The sequence below is a fragment of the Colletotrichum truncatum genome (assembly GCF_014235925.2).
Source record: "Colletotrichum truncatum strain CMES1059 chromosome Unknown Contig_0003, whole genome shotgun sequence".
In the NCBI taxonomy this organism is placed as follows: Eukaryota; Fungi; Ascomycota; class Sordariomycetes; order Glomerellales; family Glomerellaceae; genus Colletotrichum; species Colletotrichum truncatum.
In genome coordinates this window covers 6,110,057-6,124,280 of record NW_027222400.1, presented here as the reverse complement: position 1 = coordinate 6,124,280, position 14,224 = coordinate 6,110,057, and the positions used below count along the sequence as shown (strand labels likewise).

Genomic DNA, 14,224 nt, shown 5'->3' with positions numbered 1-14,224 from the left:
TCTACCTCTGGACAGTTTTGCAGCTAAGCGCTGTTCTGAACAGTACGGCTTGGCATAATATCAGACAAACTAAGCAAAGAACACTGCTATACAAGGTTCTCAACCAAGTTTAGATGCCCTTTTGTCTTCAGTTAAGCAGTCAGGAACCATCCTAATTGGTCATGTAACTTGTAAGGAGAACTGAATGAACGGCAGACCTGCATTGAGATAGACCTGCAGTTGCTGGTGTCCTGGTCAGTTAAAGTCCTAGAGGCTCTCAAAAGTAGAGGTTCTGTTGCGACTTTGACAACTCTTTCGCTTTGCTATGGCTGTCAGGTACGGCTCTGTTGACATCCTGAGTTGTGTTGATCGGCGTCATGGGCTCAATGAATTGTGGCTCAATAGGGATATCGACAACAGCTTGAGGATTCGATGTAGGCCCCTGCTCTCTCGAAGGTTGAGGGACGACGAGCTGATCTGATATAGACGAGATCAACGACTGTGGGCTTGCGGCCGGCAAGTCAGTGGCCGTATCATTGCCTTCGGTGGCCTTGAAGCGAAACCATGCTTGGATGTCGTTAGAAGACTGTAGCGGAAGATTCTCCCACTCTTTGACGCGGTCGACTTTATTCTGTCTCGGTGTCCACGCTGATTGTGAGAGGAGAGCAGGAGAAAATGCTGGGTCGTAAGCATGGCTGTCTAGGGCCCCGGAAAGAACTTTGAACAGAGCGGCCTCGGTTTCTGCGAGACGAGTTTCGAGTTTGTTCAGGTATCCATTAGGAATTCCTCTGGATTATCTGATCAATACAAGGACGATCAAAGAAACCAAAGAAAAGATTAGAATCAACTTTACTCACCTCTTGCTTTGCTCCGGATACTGACATCTACCGGGTTCGTGACTGCATTGGAGACAGAATGGCCTGCGGGGACGCGTCAGAGCCTTGGCCAGACAGGGGGCAAGCAGCCAAAGCTACATCCACAGTTACTCACAGCTTTCTGTCACACTAGAAGCGGTGTTAGTTTACTGTAAAGTTGAAGAATGGGGCTGGCTTCAATTAAGTCAGAGTTCAATCGAACATACCCTCCGCTTCCTTTGCCGGCAACTCTCACAGGCGATAGGGCTTTGAGAAGCACTATTGCTACCGCCGTCTCTTTCACTGCTGTTCCGAGACATAGCAATAAAATAATTATACTGTTATTTTGAATTTCGTCTCTGACTTACAAGAGCCACTATTGCCGTCGTCTTGCCCAGGCCGGGGATCTACAGCGTTGGAAGATCGAGTTCAAGAACAACAGTCCATTGCTTGTGCGGGGTTTTCTTTGTCCGCAAAGCCCCACATGCCGGAAGCTGCCGTGCCATTGGGCCCACTTGATCCGACGATTTCCTGAGGCCGACTTTCTCGCTCCTTTGTCGAACATCCTATCCATGGGTCTACTGGTCGATCTTATCCCCTGACTAGCGTCTGTGGTAGGTAGACAACTTTTCATGGCCCCCTTCATTCTTCTTGCTAAACTTGAGAAACCTGGATAATTCCGCTCGAACTTCTGTCTTCCTCTATACCGCATCATGCTCCGGGTCCCCACCATCCCTCTCGCGGTCCACTGAAGACGGCCCTGTTCTGTCTTGCCTCTTACTTGCATCGTTTTTGCCTCTACCCCTTGAACGCCAGTCAAGTCTCTTTCTTTCTTAGGATTGCCCATCGACTATCCATCTACCGAATGGACGCCGTCGAGTCACCCAATGCCACCTCCGAGTCTGGTACCTTAAGCCCGGCGCATTTTAACCACTCACGTAAGCGGAAGCATTCAGGGTCTACTGACCGTCCCACCCGCGAATATGGGTTGATGCGAGACACGGGCAAGCATGACACCGCCCGTTTTGTCGGTAGTGGCAGCGGCATTCACTTCATCCGTGGCGTCTATGTGAGGCTCGCGCGCAAATCTGCCCTCCGGACGTCGCAGTCCACCAATAACATAAACGACCTCGTCCCTGGAGAGGATGATCAACTACAGCGTGAGACTTCCTCTCGCGATGGCGACGATTTGAGTCTTTGGAGAATTCATGAACTTGCCCCCGAGGTGGATGGTGATAATGTGAATACTTCCTTTGAGCAACTCGTGGAGTGGTCCAAGAGTTACTTCGAAGCATGGCATCCCACACTTCCATTCCTCAGCGCACCAGATGTTCTGGTCCTCTTTGAAGAGGTCAGTGCCTCTGGCATTTCTTCCTTGGGAAATCTCGAGCGGTCTATCGTCAAGTCCATCTTGTCCATCTCACTTGCCGATAGTCGCCAAAGGGCGCCCTTTGGCCAACCTATTCATGGCTCTCTTGTTTTCCGCACCGTCGAAGAGGCAATGTCAGCTTCGCAGTTTGCCCTTTATCAGCCAGCATCGGTCCAAGCTACTCAGGCAGCACTCGCTATACAACTGTTCCTTGTCTCGATGCTACGGCTCAACTCAGCTTCGAGACTCGGCGGCCTCGTTGTTCGCATGGCGTTCCATCTCGGCCTGCATCGCTGCCCCTCAAGATACCCATTTTTCACAAAAGAGGAAGCGCATATGCGCCGACGTGTGTTCTGGTGCATTTACAGCACTGAGAGATTTCTTTGCCAGGCACTGGGCCTGCCTTTAGATATCCGAGACGACGACGTAGATGTCTGTTATCCCGGAGAAGAAAGACACGGCGCCCCGGTTGATGGTGAAGACAACCGTCTTCAGCTGTTGACGTATCTAGTCAAACATGCACGAATACGGGGTTTAATACTAGAGTTACGAAACAAGTCCATTCATTCGCGAGATGACACCGCAGATCGCGCGAGCTATGTTCAAGCAGAACTGGCAAAATGGTCCAATGAAATCCACGACGCTGTCGAAGACGAGCCTCACATGGCTGACGCCCCTGACGATAACACGCCCCAAACCCCAATATCCTCCGGTCACCGCACCTTCTTACTCCTGTTAAAATACGAGTCTATGATCTCACTCAATCGCCCAATGATGACGTCCGACCCGTCTAGTCCCGCCTATTCCGCTGGGTTACAAAACTGTATATTTGCAGCCAAGTCGATTTTCATCGTGCTGAAAAGATACCTTGTCCAACACAAGATGACGAATGATCCAGCAAATGTATGCCTTTCGGAGCCTCTGCTGCAACCATCATTCACGTGGGCAGTCTGGATCAGCGCGTTCATTCTGATCTATGCAGCATTTGAGAGGCAGCTGCCGTTGTCTAGTGCGTTGAAGTAAGTATTCAGACACTCCGTGAACATCATTGTGCTACTAACATGTTCTTTGATTTCAGACACGTAGAGTCAGGGAAGCTCATCCTGCGTCACATCGCTGCACGAGATACCTCATGGCCCGAATACTGTCTATCTGCTATTGATGAGCTCACAGCAGCTGTTCGAGAATTATCAACACCACACAACCCGCTCCGTAGGCAAGCAGGCGGCCATCATCACTCTGCAAATACTCAACCGAGGTCTAATGATACAATGCAATCACATAGACCTGGAAGCAGTTCAAGCAGATCTCGGGGCCTAAGATCTCAGTCGATCAGCGTCCCACCGAATGCTTCACATCCTCGAACCAGATTTTCTCCCTCCATAGCGACGTCGTCAGGAAGGCCAGACGACCAGATCCCGGCTGCAACAGAAGGCATGCCATGGCCGCAAAACCAAAGCGATGGACTATCGATTCCGGACGACCATTCAACGAACCGGTGGCCCGCTCAAGCATCACCCCCATCCGGTACATCGCTCAATGCGACCTGGTCAGCTACTACACCTGGAGCCCAATCTACCTTCCCAGGAACTATCCAGCAGGATTCGCCTACTCTTGATAATCCATCATTCTCCTTGAATCTTGGTGCGACACCTTTCCCATCGGTCAATAATGCGGAGACAGCGCCTGGAGAAGGGCAAGAGTCGATGGTCTGGTATGACCAGTTGTTCGCTAATTCGTTTGGAGCGATCGATTACCCATTCCTTGCTGCGGCACAATTCGACCCGTCTGTGGATCCGACTTGGTCATACCTACGATAAGTCACAGCTTTCCATGTGTCCGGTAAAATTGACCAGGTACTTCGGTCAGCCGGTTTGGTTTACGGATACCTAAATTCCGCTGACATCGGCTATCGAATACGGTGACACCGAGCTTCTGGTCGTCCGCAGACGCTATGAAGTTGGCAATTTCGAGACGACTGGACTGCGGAGGTGACAGAAGGTTTTTGCAGGCTGTAGAACTTTGAGGGTACTAAATACTCAGTGGTCTTTGTCTTTGTAACAAGCTGACGAGCCCAAACTTGTGACGTTCGTCTATTCGTTTCACACCGAGTCGATAAGAAGGAAACGTCTCTCCAATGATCGGCAGGGCCGCTTTGGTCTGTTTCTTCAAGGCTCAAAAAGCTTTTTTAATGTTCAAGCGGCTGAAAGGCTTACCTGCAATTGGAAGCAGCAAGGAGCTTAGGTTATGGAGCAGAATACTTCGGCGAAGTGCCTATGATTCATAGCAGTCTAGTTATCAACAGCTAGATGATAAGATCTATAAGGATTCGTTGACCTCCTTATGGAGGAGGCGGTAAAAATATAGACAAATATTGTCATTATTGGTATGCGCGGCAAGGCAACATAGTGAAAATCAATATTTGCGCCAACAGGGATTTTACTCGTGACTCATGGTGTTTATATCAATCTATTTACATTTACTTTGGCGAGGATGAAACTATGCGCAGGGGATCTCCTGCTAAGCCAAGCTTCAAGATTAAAGCTTCTACTCTTTTACTCAGGGCCCAATTAGTACGCGTACTTGGGAGCGCCGGAGTCCATCTTCTTGTTTGTCTGAATTAGCCAGATTCGCAGAGCCCATGTGCCAACAATGCATGCGAATGCAAATGCGGCATTGCTAGCCATGGCAGTCAAATAGCGGGGACCATCGCTCTTCGGGTAAAGGTACGCAGTGTACACATATGATGCGTTGGCGATGACATTCACGATCGACAAGCTGACGGCCTTCTTTTCGGGTGTGGAACCCAGGGTCGCGGATACCCAGCCCAGAATGGGAGAGTTGACAGCGTATGCGCCTTTTTAGAAGTTAGTCATTTTTGTTGATAAAGAACCATGGGAACGTAATTCATACCTGATGCGAAAAGGAAGCAAGAGACGTAGCGCGCAGCGGTGTTCAGCGTTGCGCAAGAGATCACGAAACCCACGATAGCCATACTCATGCACACGGTGATATGCCAGGTCCTCTCGTTGTACTTGCCGGAGGTCAGTCCTGCGGCGTAGCCGAAGAATCCAGAGACAAGATAAGGAGGGCATGTGAGTACAAGTGTGATCGTGGGGTTGAAGCCCAAAGAGCCGACCACAGTGGGAAAGAAGTTGTTGAAAGAGCAAGCCGAGAGATGCATGTTTTGGATAAAGCACAACAACCAGAGACGCGGATCGCGAATCGCCTGCTTGAATCCAGCTCTGGCGCCCTTGCTTTCTTCGAGGCCGACGGTGTCCCGAACCATACGATCGTGTGCGAGCTGGCGCTCCTCGGGTTTCAGCCAGCGGGTGGTTAGAGGACTGTCAGCCAGGGTGAACATGCCGATAATGGCGATGCCGAAAGTCAGGCAGCCTTCGATAATGAAGAGCCATTGCCAACCCTTCAGGCCGTGATTTCCATCAACAGTGTTGAAGACAGCTGCAGCGATGAGACCAGAGAAAGAGGTGGCGAAGATGTTCCCCGAGTAGAGAATTGAAATACGCGTGGCGATCTCCTTGCGGGTGTAAAAAATGGACAGCATGTAAATGGCTCCCGGATAGAACGGAGCCTCGGTAACACCCAGGAAGAAGCGAACAATGACAAGGCCTGTGTAATCCTTTGCCAGAGCAGTGCAAGCAGAGACTATAGCCCAGGCCATCATGCAAACAGCCATGTAAATCGATGGACGAATGCGATCAGACGACATGAGCATGTTTGAAGGGACTTGCATCAAGAGGTACCTATTTGGAAACATCGATATCAGCCTGGAACTCGATCAAAAATCCAAGTGTAAAAAGACGTACCCAACGAAGAGGATTGAAATGCATGTATTGTATTGAGAGCCTTCGAGGTTGAGGTCCTTTTCGAGACCGTCAAGTCGAGCTTGGGCGATGGCGTTTCGGTCAAGCTAAGCCCAAAGTCAGTCTCCATGGCCTCCAATTGTGTCGGGAATCGGGAAAAACCAACGTAGTTGAGAAAATACATGCACCCTTGGTCAAAATGTCAGCCTTTTGCTTAATTACATGTTTGAGTGGACGGTCAACTAACAAAGTGTTGGCATAATCCGCCAGTCAAGCTTGCGGACAAGTGCGATTTCCTCAGGGCTAGTCTTCTTGACCGCACCAGAGTAATCTGCGCCAGACTGAAGCACGCCTCCCTTCTCATCCTCTCCCGACACTTCCACGAAGTTGTCATTGGGCTTGGACTCAAGGTCCTGCGGCTGCCTCTTCTCAGAAGCCATGGAGGTGTGAAACTTGGGACGACTGAGGTCCACAGTAAAAGATGATCAAAGAGTGGCCAAATGGGAAGGGGTTTGACAAAGAGGTTTGATCAAGAAAGGAGAAAGGAACTGTTTGGGTCCGTGAGTTGTCTGGCGGATCGGATGGCAGGACTCTGTTCTGTTCTTATACCTGGAATGCCCTGTTATGTCCAGGATCTCTTCAGTCCGGGGTAATAATCGTACCTCCACGGGGTTGCATTTGATCGTACCATTCCTCTCCTCGAACTATGCGTTCTTCGAGTCGGTTGGCTCTTTGGCCAACTGATCCCCAAAGATTTTCATCTAACAAAGCTCTAGTCACCCTGGTAATCCAGGCTTTGGTTAGCTTCAGCGGACAAAGGAACTACCGGGGTACTTGGGGTAAGTTTGCGGGGAACGCGGGGGAATAGACTGAGCTGAAGGTCAGTTCATGTAACTGCATGAGGGGTAGAGGCAACTCGGGGAACATATGCTCATCCAGACTAGACTAGTTGAGTTAATATGACGGGTCTGTCACGTTGGCAACCCAGTTCAATGGGTGGGTGGAGGTGAACCCCGGCCCAAAGGGATGGGCCTGACTTTCCCCGGATGGCTGAAAGACCAATGAGTTGAAGTCTGTGCATGGTGTTTTGTTGATCCTGGAGAACATGAAGAGAATGAAGAAGGGCAGCCTCCGGAAGAGAAGTAGCGATGATCATACGTGGTTTTACAATGTATGGCAGCTCTAATCGGAGTGGCTGCTATCAGCCAATCTTTTTTGACCTTGACGTGGGAGGGACAGCATGCCAACGATACGTCTTCAAAGCAATCGGGCCACGTGTTGATATTTATGGTGAGGCTATTGTGGTATTTATTGAAGATTTACGCCTTTTCAACACTTAAGACCGCCCTGCTCGAGTCTAAGATGATGCGAACATGAACCTTGCCCTCCTGTGAAAAGAACGACTCTTGTGTCAACCTGTCCAAATACAATTCATAAGCAGGCATGTAGCCCTGAACAAAACGGATGACTTGGGCATCCGTCATCCCCGCACCTTTCTTCTCCCGTAAAGCTCTCTCCTGATCAAGGCGCCAGTGGTAGACGTTGACCAATCGATCTGTACTTAGGTGAAGAAAAGCGTCGAAACGCCAGGGGCCCATGAAAGTTTTGCAGTACCTTTCCAGGTTTTTATTAATGAGTAGCAGGTGTTCCAAGTCATGACTGGCCAAGGTGGTTGTGGATAACTGGTCTTCCTCGGAAGAAGTACTGTTTGATCCTGCCTTGGCATTATTCCACTTTTGCTCAACTTCTTCGGGTGAAAGAGGTTGGAAGCCAAGGCACCAACCCTCGAATATAAGCACTTCTAGTGGCGGATTCCGCGGTACGTTGTCCCACTGTGAGACAGGGACCCGTCCTCCCTCACCGCTAAAGAGGCTCTTGTCGAATGCAGGCCACTTGATTGACTCTGAGTTGCCTTTGGAGGGCTGAGAGATGTCATCGAAAAAGCGACGTGCCAGTTCTTCATCGTGAGTTCCTGGTTGTCCACGAGTACGAAGAAGTCCATTTCCTGGGTTCGAATCTCTTAAGGCTACCAGTTGGTCATGGTCGTGATAGAGATCATCAAGGGAGAGTGTCCTTGTGTTGATTCCGTGCTTGGTGTTCAGGGTTTGTGTGAGAGCTTCTGCCCATGTCGACTTTCCACTTCCTTGAAGACCGGACAAGCCAAGGATGAATGGGCTTGATGATTCTGCCTTGTGAGCTTTCACAGCTGGTAATATGTGCTGCAGGACAGCTTCAACCGCTGACGCGTCAATCATTTCGGCCTGGCCAGCGTTGTTCGATAAAGTAGAGATGAGAACTCTAGTAGACCTCCGCTCGCCAACACAAACACTCTCTTTGGATAGAAATGTGGCTGTTGATATCTTTTGGAGAAAGCTTGAAAACCGCCTCCAGAATTAATCGAAATGCAGCATGCTTATGTGGAGGTGCTGTTGGTAAGTTGCGCAATTAACGCAATGCCATTGTGCCTGGTGGGGCTAGCTTTGTCCGCGGTTGAAGAATATCCCGCGGACTTACTCTTCACCGTTCCCCAGACCCCTCGCCGCCCCCGCTACATCCCGCATTTCCACATTACCTCGACTTTGGCGGCAACAATTCCGAAGATGTTGTACATTCTCATGCAAGATTTAGCCGTTGTCGGCGGTGATCAAAAGATTACAAAAGAAGACATCTTCACGACATCTCAGGGTTCTCTTAAATTTTCAAGGCAACAATTCATCTCATACTGGAAAGCTTCAGCATCACTCTCCAAGCATCACCTTACACGCCATTACTTGTGATACCCAGTGGGCCCTTTTCCCCGACACACAAACGAAAATGTCGCCCAGTGCACTCCCTGCCAAGAAGGCTTACAGTATTGCCTCCATGGGGGCTGATGGTATCGGCCCCGAGGTAATTGACGCCGGCGTGGAGGTCCTCAAGGCCCTGTCCGAGACCCTAGGAACATTCGATCTCGACTTCACCGACTACGACTGGAGCTCCGAGACCTACAAGAAGACCGGCAAGTATATCCCGGACGGTGGTCTTGAGCAGCTCAAGAAGCATGACGCCATTCTCTTCGGTGCCGTTGGTGCTCCCGGTAGGACTAATCCTTGATACCCGGAATCTCCAAGCAATCAATAACTGACAACTGACAGACGTCCCTGACCACATCTCCCTTTGGGGTCTCCGCCTAGCCATCTGCCAGCCCTTCCAGCAGTACGCCAACGTCCGTCCCACCCGTGTGCTCCGCGGAACCCAGTCTCCCCTCCGCAACTGCGGCGAGGGTGACCTTGACTGGGTTATCATCCGCGAGAACAGCGAGGGTGAGTATGCTGGTCAGGGTGGTCGCTCCCATCGTGGTCTTCCTTGGGAGACTGCCACCGAAACTGCCATTTTCACCCGCCACGGTGTTGAGCGCATTATCCGGTTCGCCTTCGAGACGGCCCAGAGCCGTCCTCGCAAGTTGTTGACCTTTGTCACCAAGAGCAATGCCCAGCGCAACGGCATGGTCCTCTGGGATGAGGTTGTCTACGACGTTGCCAAGGAATTCCCCGACGTTACCCTTGACAAGATGCTGGTCGATGCCATGACTACAAGAATGGTTCTTAACCCCAAGAGCCTGGACACCATTGTCGCAACTAACCTTGTAAGCTTACCTTTATTCAACTGCTGGCTTCTTAAAAAGTGTTGAAACTGACGATATAAAGCACGCTGATATCCTTTCCGACTTGGCTGCCGCTCTCGCTGGCTCCATCGGTATCGCCCCTACCTCAAACCTTGACCCTACCCGCAAGAATCCTTCCATGTTCGAGCCCATCCACGGCTCTGCTTTTGACATTACTGGAAAGGGCGTTGCCAACCCTGTCGCCACCTTCTGGACTGCTGCCGAGATGCTCGCCTGGCTCGGCGAGAAGGATGCCGCCAATAAGCTGATGGAGGTTGTTGAGAACGTCACTGGTAAGGGGATCGTCACCGCCGACCTTGGCGGCAAGGCGACGACAAAGGAGGTTACCGCTGCCGTGGTGGCAGAGATTAAGGAGCAGCTGGGCAAGAAGGCCTAAGAAATTGTTTGTTTATGATGTGATATGACATAGAGTGATTACAGTGCAATAGAAGCAGCTGGATATAACTCAGAGGTACTGTGAAGGGTGGGTAGAATACCAATGTCTTTGTCTATGTATTTCAATAAATACCGTTAAACTTTGAACCTAGTTGCTGATGTGAATGTTGTTCGCTATTCCGCATTGCATATCCGTTGCGTGCCCAGGGTTCCATTAGCATTAGGGTATGGACTTTGAGGAGATGTTCAACAGCAACATTAATTATGCTGTTAGGTATGATTCTGAGTCACTGCTGAAAGGCACAAAAGCGGGTGGAAGAAACGGGAGAAGAAGGAGACCTTGACGTCGATAAGCAGGTGCACTCTATAGGGTAGGATACTACAGAGAATTCATGACGCCCGTGCGGGCGTAGCAGGAGATATTTTCTTTGGTTGGTGATGAAAAAAAGCGTTATTGAAGGAAAGTCTGGGGTGGGAGGCAGAGATGTATCCTTCTGGTTGCCCGTTGCGTGAGTGAAGAATGTATCTACCAAGAGAAATATTTGAAAAGTACGCCAGTAATAAAGTCTTCAGTAGCCTTTTTTCATTCATTATTAGTTTTGGGATCTCCTACATGTTTTCAACGAAATAGCTGCACAGCTGAGAATGAAACAGATCATCCACGAGATACCTTCGTCCTTAGGTTTTATTGTGGGTTGTTTCATTGATTAATACAGAAACCCTCAGGCAGTCTTCGATGTCACGCGTGAATTTCTTCATCGTCTTTCACAGCGACTCGGATTCCTTATCACAGCATTTTCTAAACCCATTGTTACAACTCCCTTTATATGACATATACAGGCCTCTCGAAACATTCGCGCAGACGAAAGCAGTTCAAAGACTTGAAGGTAGTTTTCTAGGTTGAAGGCGCTAATCCCACCCCTCATCCCAGTTAAACCGAACTCGGATACAGAATATTTGGCAGAGTACAACGGGTATCATGACAAGCACTTACACAGGAACTAAAGGCACGTTTGCAGGAATATATGTGATGTTGAAGAGGTGCTTCGGCGACAGAGGGACTGCAAGCGAGTCCCCAGATCATCAAATAGCCAAAGTGAGTGTACTAGTGTTGGTCCTGGACACAAATGAGGCTTTTTACTAAGATTAAAACGAGGCAGAGTTTACAACCGGCCAGCCTAAGATTTTCAGAGTGCATCGTGTATGGGCTATTCGTTGAGAGTTTTCCTCTTCAATGTGATCCTTGTCCCGTGGCAATATTTAGCTCTCAATTGACTTGATTCAAGTTTTATTAGTCAGAGCATGTTTTTCGGTATTTTGGTAAGCCTTCCCCAGTATCTTGCCTGGCTGCAAGGCTTACATAAGGTAATAATAGGGAGATAAGAAGGAAGCGATGCAGCCCCGCTGAATCCTCCCTCATACAACTTTCATCTCGCCACCACACACGCACAACGTGGCCAAATAACCTCAGCATTGTATTTTTTCAATTCCAACATCATGTCTGGCAAATCGTCGACCGAGCTCGAGAATGAGGATCACGAGCAAAAGAAAGACCAGGAACTTAAAACAAGCCAAAGTGAAAAGCGCGAGCAGATTGAACAAGAAGTCTTCAACTTCAATCTCTGGTGTGATCCCAAGCATGGGCCTGTGAGACCACATGAAAGAATGTAAGTCAGTTTCTTCCAACATCACATTTGCGAGAGCCAGCTGACTCCCATGACCTTATAGTCCTGGGGCACCCGCTCTATCTGTCACGTTAGAATGTTCCCCGACATTCAAGCCCAACAAGAACGATTTTAAAATCCTATTGCGCGTCACCTATGAGGGTATCGCCGGGCCTAACGGCAGCGTGGAAAAAGCTACAAAGCCTATCACCTTCCGATGCTTTTCGGTCTTCGGCCTTACTGAGGATGTTAACCGGCACGGACTCCGTCTCTATCTCCGCCGGCCTGTCGCGGCCGATGATGAAGGAGACTGGGAAGAGTGCATCCAGGACGAGGATGGATGCTTTCGTCTCTACGACGCTCCTGATGTTTCTGCCTCTGTAGCAACAGACGAAGACTTCACGAGCCTATTCCCGGGAGAGTCGTGGACAAACTACAGGATATTTGATTCAACTCTCCCTGACAAACTAATCCCCGGCGACGTTTTCTGCTGCGGATACAAGGGTGGACTGGTGGACTGGTGGAACTGGGGTTCTTCGGAAGATCATGCCAAGACGGTCGTCCAAGTGCCATCGTATATTGCGGGTAAGGTCACCAACCCTAGCGATAATGAGGGACGACCGGAGATTATTGTGCCAGCGTCAAAGCCTGTGATGTTCAAGATAGTTGAATGATCTGTATTGCAAGATGTGGGGCAGTTAGACTAATACACGAGTGGGTGAAGATTTCTTTCCTCCGCTGTTCTACTGATTCCCTAAAATCGCTTCAATGGCTAAGCATCAGATCCCAGCAATGGTTCTGTCTCGTTTGGCGACACATTTGTGACTCTACGTCGCAACGCTAAGAAAAGGATAAAAGCCTGACCGAGGGCAAAGACAAGATAGTCAACAGTTGGGAAACCAGCATACTGGAACCACGCCATCGCAAGGGCCCACAACTGGGCAAGGCTCAATTCCTCTGGCCAGTCCAGGTGTTCCCAAGGGAACACAAGACGCCAAATCCATGATATGCCGAGTAAAGCAAAGACAACAGATTGAATAGCTAGCCCTTGGAGACTAAGTGCACCTAGTCCAGAGCCTGGTGGCTGTTTGTAAACCTCTCGGATCTGGATGTACATTCCCATGATACCAAAGATGGTAATAACAAGGTTGATGAAGGAAGCATGTATATAGCCAAAAATTGCCAGAAGGAGTCGACGATCCCTTTCGCGAATATCGTTGACTGTTGCATCTGCAATAAGGGGAACAATGGAGATTAGAAGAAAAGACACGAATATGGTGACTGCAGATTTGGAGCGTGGTGAGGTCTGGTCGGAAGGATATACGAGACAGAAAACGAAGCTGGTGAGAACGCAGTCAGTAAATGCAATGATTTGGGTGTACGGATCATGTGTCTGAACGGATTTGAAACATACATTGCAAGCCACAAGAACCAAATAAATGCAAAATGGACGAGATTGATTGCGTCGCCAGCATCAGGAGGGTGATGAACGAAGAAGTCAGAGCCCTCAACCCGTTGGTTGATGACCAAGAAAAAGCTAATTGTAAAGATCTCGGTGGCGACGAGAAGGTTTGCAAGCACATAATAGAGGGAAATGCCGCTGGTATCGCGTCGGATCCAAAAACGATGAAGTTGTGGAATAAATGATGCGCAGCCCAGTATCAGCAGAAAACTAAATCAAAGACCGATGTGTCAGTCAGTCAGGGTCCAAATGGATATGATATCGGGGTCTGTCTTTTTTGGTATCACCATACATCCTCAGCCAGTTCGGCATGTTCGGCGTCCCCATTGCTTGAGAGTTTGTTGGACTAAGCGTAGCCCACAAAGATAGAGTTATTCACAAAGAGGGAAAACCAAGCTGAACGGTTAATGATCAAACCGAAGGCTTGAGAACTGATCGCGGACGATTTGATGATAAGAACATGAGAGGGGCGAAGAAACAGGATGGAGGGAGGGGGAGGCGCGTTTGCCTGTGGCGTAGAGTCCAAGGCATCCCGCGTGGTATTAAGCGAGAACAGGACCCTTGTTTCGGCTCTCCACAGAAAATGACCAGGAAATGCAATCCTTCCCGCAGTCCAGGGGGTAAAAGCAGAAGTTCATCCCATGAGTTATGGGTATCTTCGTCCACACGTGGACCAGCAGCGTTGCACAAGATAAGGCAGACGTATGGGATCAGAATGACAGCAGGGCTGCGGCTCAAATATGGAGTAATGGAGCCATTGACTTCAAAGTCCCTAATTCTATGGGCCCGGCCCCCGGCTCGCTACTCACCAAAGTCCATCCTTCGGTCCCACGTACAGGCATCTGCATCCACCCCTCCAACACACTGGCCAGGGGTAACTAATGTCATGATGGTCTGTACCAACAAAGTTTCACTGAGGGCAGTGATTTTGACATGGGTATCCGGTTCACCTGCCCTTGGCGAGCCACCAGGGACGATAAAGGCCTCATAAAGACAAGGCGAAGCGTGATAGCTAGGCAGTCATTCACGCACA

At 49.6% G+C, this 14,224-nt stretch overlaps 7 protein-coding genes across 7 annotated transcripts; 3 read left to right on the top strand and 4 right to left on the bottom strand.

Annotated features, from left to right (window-relative positions):
* Positions 1–256: 256 nt before the first annotated feature.
* Positions 257–1,153, bottom strand: CTRU02_206567 (C6 finger domain-containing protein; the record flags this gene model as incomplete). Its single annotated transcript, XM_036730174.1, has 4 exons — positions 257–767; positions 837–899; positions 970–983; positions 1,061–1,153. 4 exons carry the CDS (start codon positions 1,151–1,153, stop codon positions 257–259), a joined length of 681 nt encoding a protein of 226 aa, XP_036578147.1.
* A 545-nt stretch (positions 1,154–1,698) lies between these two features.
* Positions 1,699–4,022, top strand: CTRU02_206566 (fungal specific transcription factor domain-containing protein; the record flags this gene model as incomplete). Its single annotated transcript, XM_036730173.1, has 2 exons — positions 1,699–3,221; positions 3,281–4,022. The coding sequence occupies 2 exons, from the start codon at positions 1,699–1,701 to the stop codon at positions 4,020–4,022; spliced, it is 2,265 nt and encodes a 754-aa protein (XP_036578146.1).
* A 750-nt stretch (positions 4,023–4,772) lies between these two features.
* CTRU02_206565 (transporter C1683.12-like protein 13) lies at positions 4,773–6,466 on the bottom strand (the record flags this gene model as incomplete). The annotated part of the gene is made up of 5 exons (XM_036730172.1): positions 4,773–5,059; positions 5,116–5,966; positions 6,030–6,133; positions 6,193–6,215; positions 6,274–6,466. The coding sequence occupies 5 exons, from the start codon at positions 6,464–6,466 to the stop codon at positions 4,773–4,775; spliced, it is 1,458 nt and encodes a 485-aa protein (XP_036578145.1).
* Positions 6,467–7,345: 879 nt separating this feature from the next.
* CTRU02_206564 (d-glycerate 3-kinase) lies at positions 7,346–8,281 on the bottom strand (the record flags this gene model as incomplete). Its single annotated transcript, XM_036730171.1, has 1 exon — positions 7,346–8,281. One exon carries the CDS (start codon positions 8,279–8,281, stop codon positions 7,346–7,348), a length of 936 nt encoding a protein of 311 aa, XP_036578144.1.
* A 559-nt stretch (positions 8,282–8,840) lies between these two features.
* On the top strand, positions 8,841–10,066 carry CTRU02_206563 (tartrate; the record flags this gene model as incomplete). Its single annotated transcript, XM_036730170.1, has 3 exons — positions 8,841–9,102; positions 9,161–9,651; positions 9,713–10,066. The coding sequence occupies 3 exons, from the start codon at positions 8,841–8,843 to the stop codon at positions 10,064–10,066; spliced, it is 1,107 nt and encodes a 368-aa protein (XP_036578143.1).
* A 1,496-nt stretch (positions 10,067–11,562) lies between these two features.
* CTRU02_206562 (uncharacterized protein) lies at positions 11,563–12,403 on the top strand (the record flags this gene model as incomplete). Its single annotated transcript, XM_036730169.1, has 2 exons — positions 11,563–11,732; positions 11,794–12,403. 2 exons carry the CDS (start codon positions 11,563–11,565, stop codon positions 12,401–12,403), a joined length of 780 nt encoding a protein of 259 aa, XP_036578142.1.
* Positions 12,404–12,501: 98 nt separating this feature from the next.
* Positions 12,502–13,518, bottom strand: CTRU02_206561 (uncharacterized protein; the record flags this gene model as incomplete). The annotated part of the gene is made up of 3 exons (XM_036730168.1): positions 12,502–13,069; positions 13,144–13,401; positions 13,484–13,518. 3 exons carry the CDS (start codon positions 13,516–13,518, stop codon positions 12,502–12,504), a joined length of 861 nt encoding a protein of 286 aa, XP_036578141.1.
* Positions 13,519–14,224: the final 706 nt, after the last annotated feature.